The sequence below is a fragment of the Aegilops tauschii genome, chromosome 2 (genome assembly GCF_002575655.3).
Source record: "Aegilops tauschii subsp. strangulata cultivar AL8/78 chromosome 2, Aet v6.0, whole genome shotgun sequence".
Lineage (NCBI taxonomy): Eukaryota > Viridiplantae > Streptophyta > Magnoliopsida > Poales > Poaceae > Aegilops > Aegilops tauschii.
The window spans coordinates 389,137,106-389,149,724 of record NC_053036.3 but is presented as its reverse complement, the minus strand read 5'-3'; the positions used below and the strand labels follow the sequence as shown (position 1 = coordinate 389,149,724).

General features: G+C 44.8%; 1 protein-coding gene and 1 non-coding gene across 4 annotated transcripts; one reads left to right on the top strand and one right to left on the bottom strand.

Annotated features, from left to right (window-relative positions):
• Positions 1-834: 834 nt before the first annotated feature.
• Positions 835-5,884, top strand: LOC109783636 (uncharacterized). 3 transcript variants are annotated; one of them, XR_012202809.1, is made up of 4 exons: positions 835-1,233; positions 1,309-1,433; positions 2,155-5,281; positions 5,436-5,884. It is a non-coding gene; the product is annotated as an uncharacterized protein (transcript). The 3 variants fall into 3 exon arrangements; XR_012202810.1 differs by having other exon boundaries at positions 847-1,233; positions 1,309-1,363; XR_005768371.3 differs by lacking the exon at positions 1,309-1,433.
• Positions 5,885-6,408: 524 nt separating this feature from the next.
• Positions 6,409-9,178, bottom strand: LOC109783635 (uncharacterized). The gene is made up of 8 exons (XM_020342228.3): positions 8,938-9,178; positions 8,743-8,832; positions 7,891-7,950; positions 7,719-7,758; positions 7,536-7,632; positions 7,104-7,163; positions 6,942-7,030; positions 6,409-6,795 (listed from the first exon to the last, which is right to left on the bottom strand). Exons 1-8 carry the CDS (start codon positions 9,090-9,092, stop codon positions 6,706-6,708), a joined length of 681 nt encoding a protein of 226 aa, XP_020197817.1. The 5' UTR covers positions 9,093-9,178; the 3' UTR covers positions 6,409-6,705.
• Positions 9,179-12,619: the final 3,441 nt, after the last annotated feature.

The following is a 12,619-nucleotide window of genomic DNA, read 5'->3' as shown; positions in this document are numbered from 1 at the left end:
CTCTTCATAAAATGCAAGCACTCGTAAGCTGTTATGATGTTATCTGTGATCAATCTACCTGGAACAAAAGCTGACTGCTCCTCTGAGATAATATCAGATAAAACTACCTTCAATCTGTTAGAGATAACCTTCGAAGCAATCTTATACATTACGTTACACAAACTGATTGGGCGAAACTGAGACAGAAGCGTGAGATTTTTTACCTTGGGAATTAATACCAAGACCGTCTCATTTATGCATTCCGCAGATTCAGTGCCTTCTACAATCCTCAAATCTGCCTTGGTGACGTCATCCCCGCATGTATCCCAATGGTGCTGAAAAAAGTGCGCCGGAAAACCATCCGGCCCGGGTGCTTTAGTTGGGTACATCTGAAATAAGGCTGTTTTAACTTCTTTCTGACTGTACGGAGCATTCAATGTATCATTCATTGCTGGTGTTACTTTGGTCGGGACTGTCTCAAGCACCTGCTCCATATCATGAACACCCTCAGATGTATACAGGTCCTGATAAAAGGTTGTGGTCAAAACCTCCATTTCTGACGTATCCTCAGTTAACTACCCGTCCGGTCTCTGGAGAGATTTTATTTGGTTCTTCCGCCTTCGGCGGCTTGTACGGAGATGAAAAAAATATGTGTTCTTGTCGCCATGCATCAATCATTTTAGATGGGCTCGCTGGCGCTCGTCAATTAGTTGCTCCCTGTGATGTTGCTCTCGTGGCACCTTGGGCCGCGGCCCGGGGCCTTGATATATTTTCTGGACCCTATGTTTACGGGCTTTAGAATCAGCCCGGGATCTGCCGAATATCACTGCGAAGGCAGACAGCACGGCCCGGGCGCACGCACGCACGCACGCACGCGTCGCCTCTCCTCTCCTTGTTCTGCATTCCTCTTCGCTTTGTTGCGAAGCAAACTGCTCGCTACCGTGCCGCCGCGCTGCGCGTCTGCGCCCAGGCCGGCCGCCGCCTGCGCTGCCTCGTCGTGCTGCGCGCGCCCCCACCCCTCCGGCCCTCGGCTATTGACTACTCGGCCTCCGGCGCTGATTCAGACGATCGCCGTCGGGCTCCTCCTCGGCTTCCCCCTTCGCGCTACCGGCTGTTACGCGTCGTTCCCCTCCCCACATCCGCGCCGGACCGCCGGCTCCTCTTCCCCCCTCCGTTGGTGCGCCGCCGAGCGAAGCTTCTGGTCGCCCCCTTGCAAGCGCAGGCGTGCGGCTGTCTGTACGCGTGTTGTATTAGGTATAATTTCTATCTTTTTTTCTTTTGTATATATGCGCTGAATTGAATCCTCAAACTGACGCATTTTATCACCAGTTTCATGTTTAGAACAGAAGATGAAGAAATGTTACCATGTTTTGATGTCTTGAAGGTGTTGGTTCAGTGATTAACTATCTCACTTGATGTTGTGGGACGAGCAGATGAACCAAACCATCTATTTTGTACTCTTTTATATCCCTGTATTAACTCTTGTAGTTTTCGTCTAACTTATTGGATCGTTAAACATTGAGTTTAACTTTTACATTTATTGTGCAACCGGGCCATATGTTTCTATGCTTTCACAAGAGATATTTTTTGGATAGTTATAACTTATAAGCACTTAGTTTCTGGCCCGGGGTTTGCCCACCATACCCTGTTCAGTTCATTCTCCTCTCCTTCTAGATTGTTTAAGGATCAATTTCTATGTTTCTGGCTTATAGTATCTTCGTTTAGCATAAACATATACTTGAAAATATATTATTTTATATGCATTATTTGTATTTATTGTGTATATATATAGCCGCAGCTCGTGTCACCATTTTCTGTGAAATGGTGAATCCGCATTTCTGTCTCTGCATAACATGTATCAGGTCACCAAATTGCTTTAGGGACACTGTTGGAAGCATCTCGGATTTGGTCTATGGCTAGCATCTAGCATGGACGTTTTAATGCAGTGCGTTTGCAAGCCAGGGCTACATCTATGTTACTATGTTAGGCCAGTTACATTGTAGCGTGAATTAAGTCTGACATTGTGCTAAAATTGATGAACCAACTGGGACCTTATTAATTCAGCATGTGATATTTTTTCTCTCGAATGGATTTCTATTTTGAATGGTCAGCATATGATGTTATAAGCACTTTTCTTGTTCATTCTCATCACGCCATTTTATTCACAACCTGCAGGAGTTTCTTGTGTGTCAAGGGAATGTCTGCCTCAGAAAACCAGACTGCTGAAATCAGCAACGAAACTGATGACAGGAAGGGAGACCGTTCATGGAACATCATACGTATACGTTTACCACCGAGGAAGAAGTTGCCTGACGCCTCCCTCACCCTGAGCAAGAAAGTACCTAGGATTAACAAAACCGGAAGTAAGGAAGTACCTGAAATGAGTACTGACAGCCCAGGAAAGAATCTGATAATTGCTCCAGTACTGGGTGAGGCAAGCAGCCATTCCCCAAGAATGGGACTGTGTAATGAGGGCAGTAGCAACACCCTGAGCAAGACACTGTCTGCTAAACCTGAGAGTGATACCTCAGGCAACAAACAACCAGATGAGGCAACTTACAGCACCCTGAGCAAGAACCTAAAAGTCGATGATAAAGAGCAAGGAAGTGATGCAAACTGTTATGCGGCTAAACAGGGACCGTATGAGGCCAACAACAATATCTTAAGCACGATACTTCCTCTACCAGGCAAGAATCTGATAACTTCTCCAGTACAGGGTGAGGCAAGCAGCCACTCCCCAAGAATGGGACTGTGTAATGAGGGCAGTAGGAACACCCTGAGCAAGACACTGTCTGCTGAATCTGAGAGCGATACCTCAGGCCATAAACACCCGGATGAGGCAACTTACAGCACCCTGAGCAAGAACCTAAGAGTCGATGATGAAGAGCAAGCAAGCGATGCAAACTGTTATGCTGTTGAACAGGGACCATGTGAAGAGGCCAACAACAATATCTTGAGCATGATACTTCCTCTACCAGTTCAGGAATTACCTGAAAATCATATAGACAACAGCCCAAGCAAGAACGATATAACCCCCGGAATGCAGAATGATGAGGAACATAACAACTCCCCAAGAAGGAAACTGCACTATGATACTGACAACAAAGAAGATGAAGAGGGTAACAGCAGAAGCTGGAACCTCACAATCACCGCTGGGAAGTATGAGGATGTTGTTGAAGAAGCTCACCACCACATTCCCACCAAGAAGGTTGAAAACAATGCCCCAAGCAATTCACCAACTGATCCAGCCAAACAAATTTCCCCACACAAGAGGCTGCCTACCTCTTCGAGCCGGAACACCCCGGGAATGAAGCTTTCTGCTTCCGTTTGCCAGGCTGTGGAGCAAAATACCAATGCTGCGAACACGGAGGTCACAAAGGAGTTTCAAGAGTTTGAGGAGAAGTTCAAGCGAACTGTATTTCTTGTCAATCTTGACAACCTCTCTCACCAAGCTACAGAGGTTAAGAGCAACCCAAGCAGGATCCTGTCAACCACTGCTATGGAGTGTGAGATGTTTGAAAATGCTAACCACACCATTCCTAGCAAGAAGCTTTCTGATGTGGCAAGAAACAAGGCCCCAAGCAATAGATCAACTGATCCAGCTAAGAAAAGAACCCCACGCAAGAAGCCACGCACCTCTGCATTACAGACTACTGATACCAGCCAGAATGCTTTTGGAATGAAGCTTCCCATTTCTGATGGCCAGGCTGTTAATCAAAGTAAGAGTGCTGCAGATTTGGATTCCATAAAACAGTATCCTGAGGACAACAAATTGATTACTGACAACCAAGGCAAGAATCTGATGACCACTCCAGCACATGGTGAGGCAAGCAGCCACTCCCCAAGAGTGGGACACTGTAATGGGGCCAATAGCAACACCTTTAGCAAGACACGGTCCGCTGAGTCTGAGAGCGATACCTCAGGCAACAAACTACCGGATGAGGCAAATGACAACATCCTGAGCATGAACCTGAGAGTCACTGCTGAAGAGCAAGGAAGTGATCCAAGCAGTTACGCTGCTAAACATGGACTGTGTGAAGAGGTGAACAACATCTCGAGCATGATGCTTCGTCTTCAACTTCAGGAATTGCCTAAAGATCATATTGGCAACAGCCCAAGCAAGAGCCTTACAACAACTAGAAAGCAGGGTGAGGAGGAACATAGCAACTCCCCAAGAAAGAAACTGCTCTACAATACTGACAATAAAGTAGCAGATGAAGAGGGTAACAACCCAAGCTGGAATCAAACGATCACCGCTGTGAAGTCTAAGGAGGTGTTTGAAGAAGCTAATCATCCCATTCCCAGCAAGATGCTGTCTGGTGAGGCTAAAAACAATGGCCCAAGCAATAGACCAACTTATCGAGCTAACAAAAATGCCCCACACAAGAGTTTGTGTACCTCTTCAGTACAAGCTACTGGTACCAGCGGGAAGACCCCTGGAATGAAGCTTTCTGCTTATGTTGACCAGGCTGTGGAACAAAGTACCAGTGCTGCAAACATGGAGGTCATAAAGGAGCATCAAGAGTTGGAGGAGAAGATGAAGGAAACTGTATATCTTGACAACCTCTCTCACAAGGCTACAGAGCCTAAGAGCAACACAAGCAGGACCCTGTCAACCACTGCTATAAAATCTGATGTGTTTGAAAATGCTAACCACACCATTCCCACCAAGAAGCTGTCTGATGTGGCTAGAAACAAGGCCCCAAGCAAAAGATCAACTGATCCAGCTAAGAAAATCACCCCACGCAAGAAGCCGCGCACCTCTGCAGTGCTGGCTACCGGCACCAGCCAGAATACATCTGTAATGAAGCTTTCCACTTCTGATGGCCAGGCTGCTAATCAAAGTAAGAGTACTGCAGAGTTGGAAGCCATAAAGCAGTATCAGGAGTTCGAGGAGAAGGTCAAACGAACTGTATACCTTGACAACTTGTCTCACCAGGCTACAGAGGCAGTCATAAAAACAGCTTTGAGTCAATTTTGTAGTATCAGAAAGGTTAGTTTTGTTGTGAACTACACCATTCCCTACAATATTCCTCAATCTGCATTAGTAGAGATGGAAACTGAGAAGGATGCTGAAGTTGTGGTCAGTATGCTGCATGGCTTCCCTTTTATGATCTCTGGAATTCCAAGGCCTGTTAGGGCGAAGCATGCTACGGCTGAGATGTTCAATGATCGCCCCCGGAGACCTGGGAGTAAGTTAAAATTTCGCTGGGTGGGCAACAGAGATCCTGATTATGAGATTCTAAAAAAATCGAAGATACTCTCCAGGAGACATGAGGTGGAGAACTTTGCACTAATTGAGGTAAAATCCATTTTGTAGACCCTCAGTTCTGAAATTCAATGGCAATCATCTTTCACATGTGTGTTCCTGTTCTGTGCTTTATTCGCGGATTACTTAGTAATTAGTGGATTTATGCAAGCATTCTCTGATGCTTATTGTTTTTCGGACCTTGTAGCATGAACTAGATGAGGAGAAATCGCTAGCAGAGCAGCAGCAGGAGAATCTGAACTGCAACCGCAAGATGTTGGAGACCATGGACAGCGTCATTCTGTCTGGCATGACAAACTACATATCTAAAATTTATAGCGTCAATTGGAACGATGTGTTCTGAAAATGGCTGAATATTAACGGTGCTCTTTTTGCACAGCGTTGGTACTAATCTCGTAAGTGCCTGTACCATCTGGTTGAAGTGTGATCTAACCTCAGAATCTGAGAGTTGGATGGTTGAACTGTGACCGTTTTATTTTGTGAAACGGATGGCATCGATGTCGCATACTTGAACATGGAGGACCTAGGGTCTGGGGAACTTGACCTCAGGAAGTAGTCAATTTACTGACATTGTAAAGTTTATGTTCATGCTCAACGTCATTTGGAGTATTATAATCCTTATGATCTTTTTGGTTCTTTTGATCATGTTACAGCGACAAATCTCCATTTTAAGGGCTTCTTAGGAGATTTTCAAAGGTATTTTAGATAGGGGTGCAAGCCGCAGCCCACTTTCCAGTTTTTGAGTGTCGATGTCTAAGACATATGAGGAGTTTAGTGCTTCAAGTTCATTCCCACAAAAGGAAAAAGTTCATTTTGTATTAGCTCATCACGTTTTGCAATTTGCAGGCCTAGCAGGACCCCAACTTTTTATCACTAATTTTAGGCTAGTTCAATCCTTACAAATTTTTCAATAAGAGCCTTTTGTATTATAGGACCGTGGCTTGAATTTGTAACTTAAATATCCTGGAAAATTCTCCTGTCTTTCTATGGATGTGTCAGCATAGCAGGGATAGTCCGAACTTGCTAGTTCAACTGATTGCATACCAAGTGTTCCGTTGAAAACTCTGGTTAGCGTTTTGCGAGAAGTGAGGACGAAAACATAAGAATTGCTACATGTAAATGGCCTTCGCCGATCCAACACAAGGTTGGGTTGAAGCTAGTTTTAAATCTGGGGCTTTACACCAACCTCTCAAGCCAATCCAACATTGCAGACAAATTTATGATACACTTCCTTTTCACGAGTCCGAGGCATGTACCTATGTAAAAAAAATAGTCCGAGGCAATGTACCTAATACAAACTGTGAAGCCTTCTCACCTATAGGCTATACATGAGGTCCTTAAGATGCTCTAACATGTTGGTTAAAGGAGAAAACCTGAAAAATAAGAGAAAAATAACGAGATCCTTTTCTATGTGTCGCTTCAAACGATTAGTACGCTGGACAAGAAGAGAAGGAGCGTCACTCATCATCAAGGTCAAAATCGTCATCCGATGCGCACTCAAGATATGAACCAACCGACTTGCAGAAGATGATGAAAGACTTGTCATCCTGCGAAAAAAGAATGCAGTATTTTGCAGGAAGAGGTGTTTCAAGCCATGGAACAAAAAGAATTGGCTGGTCATTCAGCTTTAGGCGTGACGGGGTAGCTAAAAATGAAGTCTAAGAAATGCAAGCAGTTGTGAATTTTGCCACACCTGCTTCATCCTTTTCGGTGATGGTTTGGCATTTGTTATCTTCTCTGAGAAGGTGTCACCAAATTCAGACAATGTAGCCGTCTCCTCCCCTGTTTCAAGGATTTGAGTGTAAGAACAGCATATTTCCGTCCGAGGGAAATGATGGATCCTCTAGTCACTTACTCTGATATTGATACTGCTCAAGCAGTTTCTTTTTCTCAACTTCAACTTGTGAGAATAGGTCTGCGTAACAAGACATTTAACAAGTCAAATAAGAGCCAAATATTTTTGCAGAATCAGTAAGATCTGAACGTCTTGTATGGGAACATCATCCAAATAATGCCAGAGTCGCTGACAAGCAGCAGCCAAGAAATGCGTATTTAGAAACAACACATGAATACAAGTGTCATGTAGATTCTGTTTGCATCAAAACCAGGTATAATTCATTCCTCGATATATTTTTCCAAAGATAAGAATCACAGTTCATACGTACTCCGTACTGGCTGATTAGACCAAATGACATCACATGGCATAACGCCCTAAAATCCTAGATAAATCTGGATAGAAGCACACGATATACTTGTGAAAATGACAACCAGCTCTTATTTGCCATACCTTTGAAGGTTTGTAAGTGTGCATCATTTTCTTCACAGAACATTTCATATGTTTCCTGAAGCTTGGTGTACTCTTCGTTCAATGAACTTTCACACTGCTAATAGTGCAAATCACATGCCATAATTCAATCTTAGGCAAATCAGTAAGTTAGTCGACAATCCGAAAGAATTCTAAACTGAATACCTCTTTCGAAGTGCCTGACAATACTTTCAGCAAGTTCTGCCTGCACATGCAAATATAACAGTTACACTGCGTTCTAAATAAAAACGAACAAGTTTTCTTTTCGGATAGAAATGGTTTCAGGCGTAATTGTACATGCAGGTATTGTTTCACAGTTCACAAGAAAGTGAGTTACCTTTCCTTCTCAAACTTGGACTTGGTATCTTCAAGCATAGTCTGAATATTGGCTGCGACACTGTCAGGTTGAGAAAAGTAAAGGAATAAACGGTGTAAGGAAAAGGTAAAAGAATAATGATCAGCAACATTATGCGCTTCAAACTTCACAGTACAGTCAATGGAGTCCCTTTAGACCACATGTTACAATTTTTGACTGCTTTTTCTCCCCGATGCCTGTGTAAATAATTCTTTGTACAATTTTCCTAAAGCACATCTAGATGTGCCATAAGTATTGCACATCTAAGTCCCATGTCATTAATTTTACACGGAGATTCGTGTGGGTATTTTTTTCTTTTTCTTTTTTCTTTTTATGCTTGATTGAGTCACTTAGATGTGCAATAACTAGGGTCTTTGTAATAGTTCTGAAAAGTTTATAGAAATGTTCAGGCCAGCCGTAGTTTTGAAAATCAACTCACCCGAACAAAGCCACGCCATGACATACAAAACATGAATCCGGGAACCCATCAAATTAATATGCCCATTTTCCTCACACCACTCACAGTGCATATCGCTCCGCATAATATGCAAAAACTGACAGGTACCACCAAACGAACCTAGTTCCTGCATTAATCACATATAATCAGCCGACTGAACACATTGCAGGATTGCATACGTGCAACGTTTATTTGTTGCACATCCCTCCCAGTGACCATGAACTGTAAGTCTCTCCGAACAAATCGGCGAGCACGAAATGCATCAGAAGAAGCCGCTAGGGTAGCATATACGCATATCCCAATTTTTTTGCACGCTAGCACATACCGCGATAAGAGAAAATTCAGAGGTTCAACCGAAAGAATATTGTTCTCCGCACCTGGCGATGATCTGCTCGCACATCTTCTGGCGATCCTTGTTGGCCCCGCTCTTGATCAACCGCAGCAGGCACGCGATCTGCCTCAAGTCACTGCGCCCGCCACAAAAGGAGCCATCACGGAATTAAACCGAGAAGGAATTAGAAATGTGAACCACCGAATCGAAGAGGGAAAGCTCGAAATCAGATGCGCGGCACCTGACGAAATCGCCGTCGGATTCCGAGTCGGAGCTGGAGCCGGAGTCCGAGCCGGAGCCGGGATCAACGGGGTGGCGCGGCCTCTTCAACGACCGCAGAGCCTCTTCGCCCGGGGACATCCTCCTTCCGCCGCCGGGACTCGCCGCAGGCCGCATCGCCGGTCGACAAGCGTAGCGCAACGCAATTCGAATTTGGCAGGGGAGCGAGAGGGTAGTGATGTACTGCTGGCGAAATTTTGGTGGTCCACTACCACTATTGGCTTTTTGTAAGGGCATCTCGACAGCACGTTGTGACGAATCAGTATCACTAGTCACTTTTTTTGCCATGCAGTGCCAACTCTAAGCCTAAGTGTTGCAAAACGGTCTGACAGGCGTATAAGCTCGTATTGACCACGTATCTGACCGACCGGCCCTACGTGTCAGCTGCCACGGTGGCCTACCCGCGCGCACCCGCTCGGTAACTCTCGCACCCGTCTCGGTCGCTCCATGTAGCCGGGTCCGGTCGAACCCAACCGGAGCCAGCCGCACTCTGTCCCTCTCCTCGCTTCATCGCCCTCGTCTCTCCAGCCGCCACCGCTCGCCGCGCAGACCGCCGCGTCCGCCACCGCCGCCGCGCCATGGTCTTCGAGGATGAGAGCAGCGACGACTTGTCCGACCTGCAGATGTCCTCCTCCGACGACGGGATGCATTATCAGGTCAGTGGTGGAGCTAGGGTTAGGGTTAGGTGATTTGGGGATTTGGGGATTTGATGATCTGGTTTTCTGATTTGAGGATTTGCTCCCTGTAGATTCCTGCTAGCATTGAAGACCAAGACTACAATGGCTTGGAGAAGGCACCAGAGGGGCTCTGTGTGGAGCATCGGCTGCCAACTGAGCGCCGTGTAGCTTTTGAATCATTTGAGATGGGCAGGAGGTTTCTAGTTTGTGCTCAGCCTGTAAGATTGATGCTCGCTCTCTCTCTATGTTCACTGTAATATAGTTACTAGTACTGATGATGAAGCAGTTCTGATGATTATGGTTTTGATGCTTATGTTCATTGTAATATGTATATGGGCAGCAGCTTAGTTGGCTGTGTTCACTAGTACTGATGATGATGAGGCAGTGTAGTTGCTAATTTTTAATTGAGGCAGTATAGGTTGCAGTTGAAGTAGCATTGTTTAGTTGGCCACATGGATAGGTTGTAGTTCTGCAGTTGTTAGTTCATTTTTTTAAAGTGCCCTTTCATAATGGTAATTCTTCAGAGAGTAACAATATAAGTGTTTACTATATTGCAGGAAGCTGTAAATTGTGGTTTCCTTGCTTGGGTAGACCCAGAGTGGCCTCCCACAATGCAAAATGCATTGTTGAAGCTTTGGGAAATGTTTGAAGACAGCAGGACTGCTAGGAGGAAGGATAACCTGGAAAGTTCACTTACTATCCACCACCTTAAAGAAGAGAAAAGGAATCTGGATGCCAACTATGACAAACTAGTTGAAGATGTCCATCAACTTCTCAGTGCCCAGGAGGACAGGGTGTTGAATTTCAGCTCTCTGAAAGCTAAGGAGAAGAGAGATGAGAGAGCCAGTGCATCAGTTGTGGCTGCCATGAAGAATGAGATGGAGAAGAAAGAGGCAGAGAACTTCAAGATGAAAGAGAAGTAAAAAGTGCTAATGAACCTGGTAGAAGCTCAAGGCACTGTCATTAGGAACCTAAAGATGAATCATTTGAAAGAGAAGGAAAAGCTAGCTGAAGGCAACAATAATTTAAAGATTCAGGTTGATGAGCTCACCAAGTCTTTGGAAAAAATCACAGAAGAGAATGTGCAGCTGAACCTTCACATGTCTGATCTCAAGAGGGGACATGAGAATCTAATAAAACGCAGGGATGAGGTAAAGCTCCAGCTTGCTGTTCAGTTGAAGTCACTGGAGAAGAGCAACGAGAAGTTGAAGTTGATCCATGACATCCTGAAGGAATGAGGTAGATGAAGATGATTTGGGTAGATGAAGCAGAGCATACCTATCATGATATAAGTTGCTTTGATAGAAGGCTTTGCTAATCTTTTGTGAAGGGTGGTTTAGTTAAGTGTAATGTATGGATGTAGTAGTTGTGAACAATGTTGAACTCCACTATGCTATGGTCTTTAGGTAATGTTGTAAGAATCTAGTAATTATGGCTGTAAGAATCTATGGTTATGTTGAACTCCAGTATGCTATGTTATTTAGCTAATGCTCAAGTTATATCTCCTCTTGAACCTCGGATGAAATATTTAGCTAATGCTCAAGTTAGATGGCTCAAGTTCTACCTATAAACTAACGAATCCATGGCCAAATCAAACACTAGAGCAAAAAAACGCTGACGTGGATTGCCCTGAGTGGTGGCCCTGGTTATTAAAGCAATGCGCGGGGGCGAACAGGAAACGATTTGTGCATCTGGGGGGAAAAACCTAGGGTTAGGCGACGGCGGAGGCGATCTCGCAGGCGGCGGCGGCGGCTGTGTCCAAGTCAATGTCAATGTCGTGGTCTTCGGGTCGTTCTCAGGCTCCCAGCTTCCGTCGAGCCTCTGGAAGGAGAGGGGACGAATCGAGGTCGCTGGTGCCCTACCGTGAGAGCCCGATGGCGTATGAGCCGGAGAAGCTCTGCTGGTGCAGGCCGCGTAGGAAGGTGCCGAGATGGATCTCATGGAGCCGTCAGAACCCAGGTAGGAGGTACTACGCCTGCGTGGATGCCATGGTAAGTTTCATTTTTGTTCTACTTTTCTGTTCATTAGATCTTCTCCCTTCTCAAACCCTGATTTCTGTTGCTACAGCATGGTGGTTGTGGCTTCCTTGAATGGCATGATGATCCTCTGCCGAAGTTTTTGAGTGATTTGATTGGAGATTTGCGAGATGAAGTGCGTAGGCTGAGAGGTGAAACAAGTGTTGGTGTGTTTGAAGATGACAGTGCAGTTGTGGCTCTGCCTGAAGCTCAAAGAGGAAGAGAGGTGGTGGCTTTGGAAGAACAGCTCAAGGAGAAAAATGCAGAGATAGATGCACTGAAGGACAAATATCACAATGTTGTCTTTCTTTTTCTTGTCTTTGTGGTAGGTTTAGTGACAGCCAAGATGCTGCTGCAGTAAGCCTGTTTAGTACTGAAGATGCAAGTTGTGGTCAGGTTGATCCTTGCTAAGGAGAGATGCAAGTTAGTGTCAGTTGTGGTCAGGTTGATCCTACTGTGTTATTGATCCTACTGTTGTTAAGTTAGTGTCAGGTGTTGCAATTTAGTGTCTGGTTAGCTCCTACTGTGTTGTTGATCCTATTGTTGTTAAGTTAGTGTCAGGTGTTGCAAGTTAGTGCCACTACTGTTGTTGATCCTAGTAATGTGTCAGGTGTCTTTGTAAAAAAGATTTGGTGTAATCAAGTATGTGGCCATTGTGGCATTATCATCCAGTTTGTGCATGGTTTCTTGACACATGTGCATTGAGTTGTTTCATAAAAGCCAAATGAACAAATATCTTGACACAAGTGCCAAATGAGCATTGAGTTGTTTCACAAATGCCAAATGAACAACACAAAAAGCCTTGAGTTGTTCACAAGTGCCAAATGGCCAAATATTTCAGATATTGCAGGCCTGATATGTTCACAGGAGCATCATAGGTCCACAAATGGCCAGAAAATACATGGTTTGTAGCACAAATAACTTAGTTCACATCAGACTCAACTTAGTACTC